Source organism: Chionomys nivalis, chromosome 8, assembly GCF_950005125.1.
Source record: "Chionomys nivalis chromosome 8, mChiNiv1.1, whole genome shotgun sequence".
NCBI classification, from domain to species: Eukaryota; Metazoa; Chordata; class Mammalia; order Rodentia; family Cricetidae; genus Chionomys; species Chionomys nivalis.
In genome coordinates this window covers 87785972-87799173 of record NC_080093.1, presented here as the reverse complement: position 1 = coordinate 87799173, position 13202 = coordinate 87785972, and the positions used below count along the sequence as shown (strand labels likewise).

The 13202-nt window shown below is 43.0% G+C and overlaps 1 protein-coding gene across 7 annotated transcripts in view; it reads right to left on the bottom strand.

Moving 5' to 3' along the window:
* The window catches only part of Dennd2b (DENN domain containing 2B), a 199668-nt gene that overhangs the window by 43469 nt on the left and 142997 nt on the right, over positions 1-13202 (bottom strand). For all 7 annotated transcript variants that reach the window (XM_057777384.1, XM_057777383.1, XM_057777385.1 and 4 more), the window contains one exon: positions 9837-9941. In XM_057777384.1, the coding sequence (XP_057633367.1) occupies positions 9837-9916 (80 nt within the window). In that variant the 5' untranslated portion in view covers positions 9917-9941. The remainder of the gene's footprint in view (positions 1-9836; positions 9942-13202) is intronic.

The window sequence follows — 13202 nt, the reverse complement described above, 5'->3', positions numbered from 1 at the left end:
GCAGACTAAAAGCAAGCTGACAAGGCCCCCATAATTTGGTTTCTGCTTAGGCTTCCCCTTCATCATCTCATACTGCCTCTCCCTCCATACCAATCCTGCATCATGTCAAGCATGTCAAGCTCCTAGATTTTCTTCATCCAATCCCCTTCACCTACCCCAGGTGGAAATGGCCAATTTTGAATTCCTCTACCGTAGCTGGAAAGGTATTTATTGTGGTAATAATACTTAAAAGGGTGTCCCAAGCTTGACACTGCAACATGACATTGTCATTTACAAATACACTTGTCCACATTCACAGGTATCCTGAGATATATGTGGATCACAAACTGCAGGCTAGACATACTTGCACCAGACTGTTTCCCAACATATCTTCTTAACCAGATTACAAATGGACTTATTTAGAGCTTATGACACTATCCTGTTAAATTTTGATACCCCCTGCACCTAAATGTAATTTTTATATTGAATGAATGAATGAGTGAGTGAATAAAGGATGAATGAAAAGATAAGCAGTGAAAACCCTAGTTTCCTTTATGTCTGCCCAACACAGAAAAATACAGAAAACACTCAGTGCCATCCAGTAAGGCTGTCAGTCCAAAGCCTTCCCCCATATGGCAATAACTGTATAGCAGACCAACTGCCTAAAGATCTGAATCTAGTTCTGTCAACTTCCTTTGTATGCTCATGGGCAGGTCATCTATATTCTCTAAATCTCAAATTCTTTATAAAATACTTTTGCCAGGCAGTGGTGGCCCACGCCTTTAAACCCAGGCAGGTGGATCTCTGTGAGGTCAAGGCCAGCCTGGTCTACAGAGGGAGTTCCGGGACAGGTTCCAAAGCTACAGAGAAACCCTGCCTCAAACACACACACAGACACACAGACACACACACACACACATAAACCTGCAAAACCAACCAACCAATCAAACAAACAAAAACCCAACAACAACAACAAAACAAAAACAAAACTTTCTCTGATTACCTATAGGCACTAGCTGTGTGACTAAGATGATGTCAATTTATAAAAGTGAACACTATGAATTGATTGGAAAAAAATATAAAAAAGGAAAGGAATATGAATGGTCCCAGGTTTTGGCACCAGATGAATTTTTAAAAAGAAGAAGAAGAACTAAAAAGGAAGGACATATTGCTCCTAGGTGTAGTGGAGAAGAAGGTTTATTATAGATATGTGGGAAAGCATGGCCAGAGGCAGGGACATCTGGGAGTGTCCAGAATGGACATGAGGCCCTGTGAGGAGAAAGAGGAGGGGAAAGAAGAAGGGAGAGAGGGGAACCAGATGTAGTAGCCAGGAGGTCCAAAAGAGAGTAGATTAAAAAAAAAAAAGCCGGGCGGTGGTGGCGCACGCCTTTAGTCCCAGCACTCGGGAGGCAGAGGCAGGCGGATCTCTGTGAGTTTGAGGCCAGCCTGGTCTACAAAGGGAGTTCCAGGACAGGCTCCAAAGCTACAGAGAAACCCTGTCTCGAAAAAACAAAACAAAAAAAAAACAAAAAAAAACAAACAAACAGGTAACCAAAATGGTTGGACTATATAAGGAAGAGCAGCTGAGGGAAGGGCAGCCCAACTCCTGGGCTGGAGAAGTTTAGGGTAGGTCATGGATTATGCCAGCCGTGAGGGTCCCCATGATAGGTAGGGACTGAGAGATGCAGGGAGAATATGGCAGCCGGTGTCTGCTCTGATATATTAGGTAGGCACCTCAGCTATTTCTTCTGGTTTGAAACCTAACATGAAAAACTCCCAAAGACCAAGAGAAACGTAAGACAAAAGCAAATACAAAGCAACCAACACACACCCAAGATGTTCCTTGATGGCTCACTCTGTTCTCAGTTCCAGAGCCTACCCTGCGGGAGGCAGCCCCTGTGGAACTGGGTACCTGATGTACCACAGCTTGTCAGCAGCAGCCAGTTCTATTGCTTGACACGGACACAGATGCCAACACCATGGCATACAATTTGCCAAAATAAACATTTTTCAGGAGACAGGGAGTTAGAAAAACAGATAAAAGCAAAGGGGGTGGGGGAATGTACACAGGAAATTTAAAAGAATGTAAGAATATAAACACACATGCATGGAGATAAATATTTAAAGACAAGTAAGCACTGTTTTTTTCTAAAGTGGGGTATGAACTGAGGTATGAAAATAGAACAAATTTAAAGAGAAAGCAATGTGTATGCATGTTTCAACACATGCAGGCGGAAGTTGAGCCTTAAAATGCAAACTACTCCTTCTGCTACAAATATAACCCAAGCCCAGTGTGGGTCCTGTGCCTTCTTTTCTTTCTCTCTTTTCTGAACTCTCTGGCCTCGGACACTCTATGTAGTTGAGGCTGACCTTCAGTTCCTCATCCTTCTGCCCCATCTTCCAAGCGCTGTAATTATAGGTATACACACTGCTTCTCTTAAACAATATGGCAGGAAGCATTTGTACCAAAAGATGCCCTGCTACATATTGCTAAGTGCACCCAGAACTGTTTTGGAGAGAAAGCTATCAGTGCACTTCTAAACTAAGCTTGCTTAAGTTGAAAGGGGAGACGTTAGGGGAATAGCCAGGGGTGTTACTAAATAAGAGGCCAAGTCGGAAGTATTTGGGAGAGAGTTTTAGGTACCCATGTAATTACCCCAGAGGCATCAGGATATGCTGTGAACACTAGAAAGTGAGCCTTCTTTTTTTTTTGGGGGGGGGGTGTCCTACTCAATTGGTGTTTAGCCTCCTTCAAACAAAACTGACTGCTCAACTGAGATGGGTTGTTGACTCCCCAAGTATGAGCATTTTCCCATCACTCTGTGATGGCCTCACCTTGGGATGGCATTCTCAATGTGCTACTCTGTACAGGGGAGGAGAAAAAGGAGGAACACAGCCTGAGTCTTGTCACTAAAACTAGTATTTTATTCCTTAGACTAAAATCTCAACAACCCACAACCCACTTCAGCAGAGTTTCAATACAGCAGTAAGATGAGGTAATTGACCAGTATAGTTCATAACTGTCAAAATCATCAGTAACAAGCAAGGAAAGCTAAGGACTCGTCCAAGTCAAAAAGTGCCAAAGGATATAACTAAACCTCAGAAAATATGCATTAAGTACACACTTTAATAAATGGTAATGTATCAACAAGGATTAGTTTTAGCTGTACTGTTGTAAATGTCAGATGTTACAATAGAAGAGATCAGTGCAGGGTACAGATGTCAGGGCCCACAGATGTGAGTCCATTCTGCCTTGACTAGAGGTCAGAGAGCTCAAGCTTGTTTTGCTCTTCAGAGTTGTTGACAACGGGTGGCTACAAAACAAGAGGTCCTGACCTAGAGTGGTTAATTAGTATTTTGAGTATAGAGGTGTATCACCTCCATCTTGACCAAAGGTCAGAGATGCTCTGTTTATTCTTTTTATCATGTTGATGAAGTCTGTTGCCTCGCCCCTTCCCCTTTTGGAGTTGGGTATAAAAAGACATGTGTAAAATAAAAAGGTAAATACTGAATATTCACTGCACATCTCCCCCCCCCCCAAAAAAGATGAGGTAACATCTCAGCCTTCCTGCTCCCCAGCTAATCCCATCTTAATGACTAGAAACTCTCCAGGATCCAGAAAGCCTCAGCCTCTAAGTGACAAAAGCAGGCCATGATCTACAAAGACTTGCAGGGCCAAGCTAAGCAAAAGGTTGCTGTGGGTGTATGGATAAACTGAGAAGCCTTTTCACTTCCACAAACACAGCTAAGCCATATCTGTGCCCCATCCCCAGCTTATTTCTAAGGCAGCACAGAAAAGATGGGCGACTTCTCCTCCCAGTGGTAATCTCAGCCCCCTAAGAAGTAGCAGTAAGGAACAGTTCTTACAACAAAAAAAAAGCCGTCTCTTAGTACACAGGACGGACAGGTAAAGGCTAATACCCCGGCCTAGTACAAACCTGCACAGCTGTGTAAATTAAAGTTGGCTTTATGAAAAGCCAAGGAGGACAGAAACTAAGTTCCAGGAGACTGTGCCAAAAACACATGTGATGGTTTTAGAACATGGTCCCCAAATTCTCTATCATGCCCTCTGCCAAAGTGATCCCTCTTTTGTACCTGAGTTCTGCAACTGCATGGCCAACAGAATATAGGTGACATCAATCTGTGCCAAACCCCGGAGAGACAGAGCTTCTAGTTCCTGTCTCTCAAGTTCTGTGTAAAACCAGGACAACTGGAGAGGTATGCCTAAGAATTCTGGCTCAAAGACCTTGGGGGAGGTCCCAGCAACCTCCAGCATCAACTTCCTAACATGTGTCAAGATACTGCCAGCTAATATAGTCTGCCACTGCATCATTTCAGGCAGTGCTCAGTCTGAATTCCTAATTCACAGAAGATGAGAGTCTGACAAAATGGTATTGTATGCTATGAAATCAGAGGTTGACTACTTGGCAGTAGATTAACAAGGCCAGCCTATAAATGGCATACTACTAAAGCAAATTTCTAAAACTGGTGACTTAGGAACTGCCATTGGTACTTAAAAGCAAGTAAGGAAAATGTTATTTAAAGCTGGGAGCAAGGAGATCCTTACTGTACTAAAACTTTGGTGACTGTGTCAGGCAAAGTGCTGAAGTTGCCACAGAACTTCTAGCTGACAGAGTAAGAGAGATGAGAGGCATTTAACCACAACTTTCTTGGCTGGGTGGTGGTGGTGGTGGCGCACACCTTTAATCCCAGCACTCGGGAGGCAGGGGTAGGTCGATCTCTGTGAGTTCAAGGCTAGCCTGATCTACAGAGTGAGTTCCAGGACAGCAGGACAGTTTGACAGAGAACTAGCATTTTATGCTAAATTTAAAGGATAGATAAAAAGGACTTAATTTATATTTATGGTCTTAGGGGTTTTTAGACCTATCAGAAGTTTTTCCTTTTTAGACTCACTGTGGCACAATCAGCTGCTCAACAGAAGTGCTCAGGTGGATGACTTTCCTGTCACATTCTTAGTGTGAATATACATATTCACTAAACCATCATCATGATGGAAGTCATTTTTTCATTTAAAACTCTTTTACTGTCTAGAGAGGCTGGAGATAAAGAACACGTTTATTTTCTGACCCAATAAATTCTTATTTAGCTACCTTTAAATTTCGTGTGAAAACTAGATAGTTCCCTTTTAAACTCACCCATCTCTTTTTCTACTATCAACCAGAAGTCAGGTGGTGACTCTAGCACCTTCCCAACAGAATCCCCAAACTTTTTAATTCAGTAAGGATCTCCTTGACTCTTACAGGGAAAAGCCTTCTGAGTATCCTGAGGGCTGATCTTACAAGCTCGTTCTGCAGACAACCACTGTGTCCAAGAAGCCTATTGCATCCTATTACATCATGGCAATTTCACGGGAAACCCAATAAAGAAAGGGAATCTACCTTCAAGTGATAGTGTGTGTGCTGTCTAACTAGTGCAACAGAGTGTATGATTTGTATGTAAGAAAATCATGCCAGCATGGTGGTGCATGCCTTTAATCCCAGCACTTGGGAGGGAAAGACAGGCAGTGTTCAAGGCTAGCCTAGTCTTCATAGCAAGTTCTGGGCCACCCAGGGCTATGCAGTGAGACTGTGTCTTAGAAGAAAGGCAGGAACTTTTTAAAGAAAGTACATCAGTTTGGAATGAGAAGAGCAGAGGACACTATAAAATGAAAGGAAGACTTTGGACCTCTGGAATACATTAAAGCAGGCTGAGAAAATCAATCATCTATAAGAATGAGATACTTTTATTTTGCTTTTTAATTTTTTTGTGTGTGTGTTTGTATGTTTTCATGTATGCTTGTGTGTAGAAGTCCAGAGCACAATTTATGGGAGTCGTTTCTCTCCTTCCACAACATGGGTCCCAGGGATGACAAAACTCAGGCCATTCATGTCACTGAGCTTGGTTGCAAGGTTCTTTACTCACTGAGGCACCATGCTTATCAGAATGAACTCCTTTTTCATGCATACATAAATTGTATGTATTTGCTCATACCCCCCACACTGCCCTCTCTTATCACTCTCCACATCCTCTGAACACTTTCGTCCTTACAAGTCACCCTCCTACTTTCATTTAAAAATAAAAGATCACTGAGTATGGATGGGAAGAATGACCAAAGTAGAGAAGGATCATCAAGACATTACCAGCAGATTATGCTCAATAAAGGAGGCTACCCTCCCTAATGGAGTGACCAACAAATAGGCAGTGCCTTCCATAAGACAGTCAATGCTCCAGGCTTTGGGAACGCAGAAGGCATTCCTTATAGATACCCAGGTTTCCTATAATCTACAACCAGAATCAAGGCCACCAAACACGAGACTGGCAGGTTAACTTCTAAATAGCTATGACCTAGGCACTAGAGTTTCTAGTAGAAATGTTCAGGCCCTACAGTACAAGTGAAATCTGAGAGCAGCAAGTAGCCAAACTGACCCCCATCAACGCTGGTGAAGGAGCTCTAACTAGAATACGTCCTTATCTACAAGTCTGATTCCACTCCAGGTCATCAGCACCAATACAATCTGACCTCTGCAATTTAGAGAAGCTTTGAGAACCCCACCTCCTCCTGTTGAGTTGGGCATCAAACTGTAGATGCTAGAGTAGAAACAGCCTGCAGGGTTGTGCCTGTCAGGTGAGGAGAGGCAAGTGTTCACTGGCCTCACCCACAAAGAGAAAAGGAAATCTGATCCAGGAGGCCAAGACACAGCAAATGACAAAGCTTACGTTTTCTCCCTACTCCAGGCTCCCAGTAAATCACGACTGTGCATCAAAGGGAAAAAAGGGAATAAATGTGCAGAAAACCTAATTAAAATCTTAGTAATAGAATCCAGGATCTTTGACCAGACTGGCTGGGGGCAGCATCAGGCACAGCCATGAGCAAGCCAAAAATGAAGCCTTGCAAATAAAGATCTGAACAGTGGCACTGGGGTCCCGTATGCTCATACCCACTAGTTTCCGATTCCAAGAGTTCTCCACACCCCTCACCCCGCCCCTGCCCTCTCCAATCAAACTTCTGCCCACACCAACATGTTGTGTTGTCTGTTCCCCTGCCCCCCGACTCTTGAGCTGGCAATGATAAAAGGGCCCCAGGTCACCGCCAACAAATCTACTGAAAAGTCAAACTACAATATTCAAATGCCAAGAGCATCAAATTGTAAATACCTTGGAAAGGGAGTAGATCATCCTTTCTTTGTTCCCCAGTGGTCAGCACAGAACCTGGCACTCAAAGGAGCACTCAAGAGTTCACAGACATTAGTGATTTCCTAATTGAACCAGTGACCTCCTGTTCCATCCAGCACAACTACACAGAGAAAGTGGCTAAGATGAAATCGGCCATAGAAACCACAGGATCACAGTGTCCATCCATGAAACACCTATGGTTCAGGGGTGACTTTTGAGTGAAGGACACAGCTAGACAAAGCCAGGTTCCCAGAAATGGAGGGAGGGAGAGGAGTGGAAACGTGGCAGGAAGGAAGTGAAGTCACAGAAGGAGCTGGAGAGGGGCTTTTTCAAAGGTGCATCTGAAGCTCAGATATTTACAAACACTGGGCAGAGTGTCTGGATGGCAATTGTGCTGGAAAACTAAAAGGAAAAGCAGTTCCTGAAAACATTTGGAAGCATGTAGGCGTGTATTCCAAATAGAAACTGGGGATGTGTCAGCAGTCCTGGTTCTGCTTTGCAGTTTAATGTAAACACTGCACATCCTGCAACTCCGAAATCCCAACAAGTTGGAAATTAGAGTTTAGTTCCCAAAACCCACATCTGGAAGGTCACACACAACCTCTCTAGGTCTGTGGGATCCTATGCTCTTTTCTGACTTCCATGGGCAGCCACACGCATGTGCATATCTAACACACAGACACACATTCATGTAAATAAAATAAAAGTAGAGGGCCAGACATATGACACAGTGGTTCTGAGCACTGGATGCTCCTGCAGAGGACTGGAATTCAGTTCCAACACCTATGTGGCAGTTCACAACTGCCTATAACTCTAGTTCCAGAGTATCTGATGTTCTGATATTTGTATGTACCAGGCGTGCACGTGGTACAAATACATATAAGAATAACACTATACAATCACAGGTGTTTATTTCATTCCTCATAACAGTGACTTTTTTTTTTCTTCGAGACAAAGTTTCTCTGTAGCTTTGGAGCCTGTCCTAGAACTAGCTCTCGTAGACCAGGCTGGCCTTGAACTCACAGAGATTCACCTGCCTCTGCCTCCCTAGTGCTGGGATTAAGGTGTGCGCCACTACTGCCCAGCCTTTTTTTTTTTTTTTTTTTTAAAGAAAGTGTGTAGTGGTGCAAAAAGTGGGTCCATGTGTAGTGGTGCAAGCTTGTAATCCTAGCACTTAGGACACAATGGGAGGAGGACTATACATTCAGTACAAAATTCAGTGCAAAAGTGTGTATTGTGTTTGGAAGAACCAGGGGTTATAGACCAAGAGTACAAACTTGTGCTCACACACACCAAGACAGACTTGTCATCAGTGTAGTTTGAGCCCAACAGAGTGGTTCCCAGAGGCAGAATGTCTCAGTCACTTAATGCTTTGGAAGAGTTTAGTTTGGGGACCAGTTCTTACTGGTCTTGCTATAGATATTTTTGACTAAAACCAAAGCTCTACATATTTAAGAAGATACAGCCTACCAAGCCCTGTGTGATTGGCATGGTTCATAGGTTTGAACAAAGACCAAGTCTTACATGTACAGTGTGGAGGAATCCCTTCCTCATTCATACCAGTCACTCCCTACATGCTATGTCTTGAATCTTATCAAGCTAGCCATATCTGGACACCGGCTCTGAGTGAAACATTCACCTCCACCTCAGTCCAATGTAAGGTGCCATCCCTCACTGGGTTCAGCCCAGACATTAGGAAAGAGCTAGTGCTATCCAAGCACAGCTTAGTGTTCTCACACCTGTCTCTCCTAGTGACCAAGAGCCTACCAGCCAAATCTGTCCATCTGAGATACACAGAAGAGGCTGTGAAAACATCTGTGGCTTTTAGCCTAAACGTTCTTCCAGAACAACAGCAATTTTGGCCAAGTCTTGAGAAGTATTAGAGAGAGAGAGAGACACATTGGTATGCCAGTTCTGGAAGCTCTTTATCACACATCATAGTGGGAGCTGCCATTATTCCAGCAGCTTCACACTACTAGCCCCTATGCTAAACACAGCCATGTCCCCTCACTGAATCCTCACAGCAACTCTGATAGTCGGGTACTGTTATTACTGTGATTTTACAGAGGAGTCAACAAAGACTTTAGAGCACCAGAAAAAGTTCCGAGATCTCAGTATTTGGTTAACTATTTGAGCTTAAATTTGAACCCAGTTCTGTAAGATTCCAAAATCTTTCTCTATAGTCTTATATTTTCACCTTTGCAAAGACGATAAAAACAACAGGACAGTAGATAATAGCAGACACTGACTAAAATTCCCCAAGTTGTTTTCTTTGTGGCCAGGCCTAAGTTATTACAGAGATTAGACTTCTGCTTGGAACTTACGCTAATATGTGTAACTGCCTACCTACCACCACCCCAGCACAGGCTAGAAAATGTTCTCATCTTCTCTAAGCTGCTTCTTGCTGTCCTGTTCTTGGAATGCTAGGGCTCCCACAGTACAAAGCAGAGCTTGCTTTTAAGGTTCCTAGCTGCTATCCCAAACAGAGATTTTTAGAACTAGAAAATGGTGTGTGTCAGACAAGACTTCTACCTAATGGTCAGCAAAAGTTGGGCCCAAACAAGTAAATAGTATGATCAGCAGTCATGACTGATATTTATAGTCTGACAAAGATCCTACCTAGGTCCCACACTATTTGGCAGATTCTCAATGCCTTGTCCCACAAATACACCACCCGTACTTACCTGCTCAGAGTCTCCCGAGGGGCCTTAGTGCCTCCGGCTCCATGATTGATGCTGGAGTTCTTGTTGGCAGTCATGGTCATGTCGGCTCTCTGCAAACCCAGAGCCCTGCAAAGACGACACTTCTGTAAACCAAGTTTCCTCAGACAGCCAGAAGCACTTCAAGTATCTTCCGGAGAGGTCCATCAAGGCCACAAGGGTTCCTGTGGCAAGTGGCAAAAACCACTTTCCCACCCCTGGCCTCTAGTGGAGAAGAGTCTGTGAGCTAGCAGATAATTTGTTGCCTCAGAGAAAATGATTTCTATTTCTCGTTTTTAAGTTTCCCATCATTCATCGCATTTATAATTTTTGCTGTATTTTCCTACCTCTTTCCCTATTATTTATTTATTACTCATGGGTAAAACTGAAATATTTCCTTTTCTTTTAAAAAAAAAGTTAGCCTTTTTTTTTCTAAGCAATAAACCAGTCATTCCTTCAAAAAGCATTTGCTGAGAAACTCTGCCCAAATGGTGATCCAGCGAAGAGTAAGGTCTGTCCTCATGAGCTCACATAGATGTCCTGTGCTGACTACTAAGTGCATATTATTATATTAGGCAGTGATAAGTAGTTGAAGCCTGGGTGAAGAAAGGAGAATGAAGAGGAAGTGGTATCTGACATGTTCATGAAAGGCTATTCTGATAATGTGGCATCTAAAAGAAACCATACAATTAGGGGTTAGAAGTAATAGTCATGTTTTCCTAATATCTACTAAAATAAAATATGCATAAGGTATTTAAATATTTATTAAGTAAAAACAAAAACAAAAGCCTATCCTGGGACTAGAGAGATGGTTTGGTAGCTAAAAGCCCCAGTTGTTCTTACAGAAGACTTCCAGGTTCAATTCCCAGCACCCACATGGAGGCTCCCAACTGTCAGTAACTCCAATTCCAAGGGGTACAATACCCTCTACTGGCCTTCATGGGAACCAGGTACATAAGTGGTATGCAGGTAAAACATTCAAACACATGAAAAGAAATGCCCATCTGTATAACATGCACGGGTATAATAGTAAAAAGAGCCACCATTGAAGGATCATTTTTTGGTAAATAATGAAATGGGGAGAAAAAAAAGTTGAAACTTAAGGACATATCCAGATTGGAAAGGTATAAATATAATTATTTAGCAGATGGAATAATTTTGAAAGTATATTTTAAAAAAATCCCATGGACTCCACACAAAACCCATTAAACTAGTAAGTGAAGGGTGTAAAGGTCTGTCCTGTCCCTTCAGCTTTCAGCCTGAGTCCCTTCCTTTATTTCTCTCTCTCTCTCTTTCCCCCTCTCTCAGATGCAGCTTTTGTCCCTTCTCTCCACTTCTCCCCTTCCCTTCTATAACCCACTAAATAAATATCCAACTCACTCTGCATGGCATGCCTGTCCGTCTTGGTCTCTCACCCATCAAGTGGCTTCCTGCCTGGGACCCGGCTGCCTTCGTGGCCTGCCGAGGTTTCAGAACCTGATGCCCACTGCAGCCACTTCGGGACCTGTGGCGTGGTCTCATGGCCCGCTGCCCACTGCTGTCAACCGGGGATCCACACAGCATTTCACTTAAACCATTACAAAGGGTACAGTTTTGCTCTTGAACGTCCCTTTGAAAGCCGGGTCTACAGCCTGTGGCACTACTGGGAGGTGGTCAGACTACTGGGAGTGGAGCCTGGAAGCAGGACACTGTGCTCACTTCCCAGAAATAATGAAGTGAATAGGTGTCCTGCACCACATGGTCCCACTGTAATATAGTGTACTTCCACAGGCCCAAAGTGACCATGTACCGCAACTTCTGAAACCATGTGCCAAAATAAAACTTTCTTCCTTATAAATGGATTGTTTCAGGTTTTTGTCAAAGTTTTTTTTTTTCATATAGTAAGTTCAAAATGATTTGCAGGATACACAAATAAGTATTTTAATCTTTCCAAATTTTATTACATTATTTTGTGTGCATGTGTGGGCACATGTATGTATGTGCTATGGTTTGTGTGGAGGTCAGAGGGCAACTTCCAGAGAGTTCTCTTCTTCCACAATGCGGGTCGCAGGGATCCAACTCAGTTTGCCAGGCTTGGTAACAGGCACCTTACTTGATGAGTCATTTGCCAGCCCCCGAAATCATATTTAAAACTTACATTTTGGCCAAGCAAAATATTTTAGCAGGTAGAGGCCTGTGGGCAAACCCATGGTGCATTTTCTTGATCAATAGTTGATGTGGGAGGGCCCAGATCACTATGGGTAGTGCATTTCTGGGCTGGTGGTCATGGGCATTGTAAGAATGTAGACTGAGGAAGCAATAGGAACAAGGCAGTAAGCAGCACTCCTCCATGGCCTCTGCATCAGCTCCTGCCTCCAGGTTTTTGCCCTGTTTGAGTTCCTTCCCTGACTGTCTGATTAAACTGTGATATACAAGTATAAGCAAAATAAGCCCCTTCCTCCTCAAGTTGTTTTTGGTCATTGTGTTTCATCACAGCAATAGAAACCCTAAATAAACCCCATAAGCCTTAATTTGTTTGTTACTCACAGGAAACTAACCTAAAGAAAATATTAAGGTGTGTTTACATGCTCCAAGATTCCTTCTGCAATTATAGTAGCTAAAACTAAAGGCACTTCACATATATTAAAACACTGAATCCTTTGGATACCCTCGTGAAGTAGGTACTACTATTATCATTTTTTAAAGATTTATTTATTATGTATACAGTGTTCTGTCTGCATGTATGCATCATGCTAGAAGAGGGCACCAGATCTCATTATGGATGGTTGTAAGTCACCATGTGGTTGTTGGGAATTGAACTCCAGACCAATGGAAGGGCAGTCAGTGCTCTTAACCACTGAGCCATTTCTTCAGCCTTACTATTATTATCATTATTTACACTTTATAGAGGACGCCAAGATACAGAACAGGGAACAAGCCACCCAAGTAACACAACAAGAAAGTGGAAGTCAGGAATTGGGGCCTAAGTGGCCCATCTTAGGCCCCAGCTCCATTTTGCCTTCAGGAATCTTCTAATTCAATTCTTACCATTCTATGAGGTAGGAGTAATACAGCCTTATATTTCCAATTAGGAAATTTAGCTCCAGGGTAATTAAGTGACTCCCAAATTACTATAGTTCTCTGGCTTTACGGTCTACTTTCTTTAAGATTATAGAGGGGCTTATCAAAAAAAATGCAGAGTCCTCGGTTCCATCTCCACCATTTCAATGGGAATCTGTAGGGACGGGACCAGAAAATTGCATTCCTAGTAAGCATTTTAGGCTAGTCTTAGATACCTTACATGTGGAAATCTGTGTCCTACAACAAGGTGAGTTCTCAGAAAGGTCTGACGTCACCACTCACTCTTCCCAA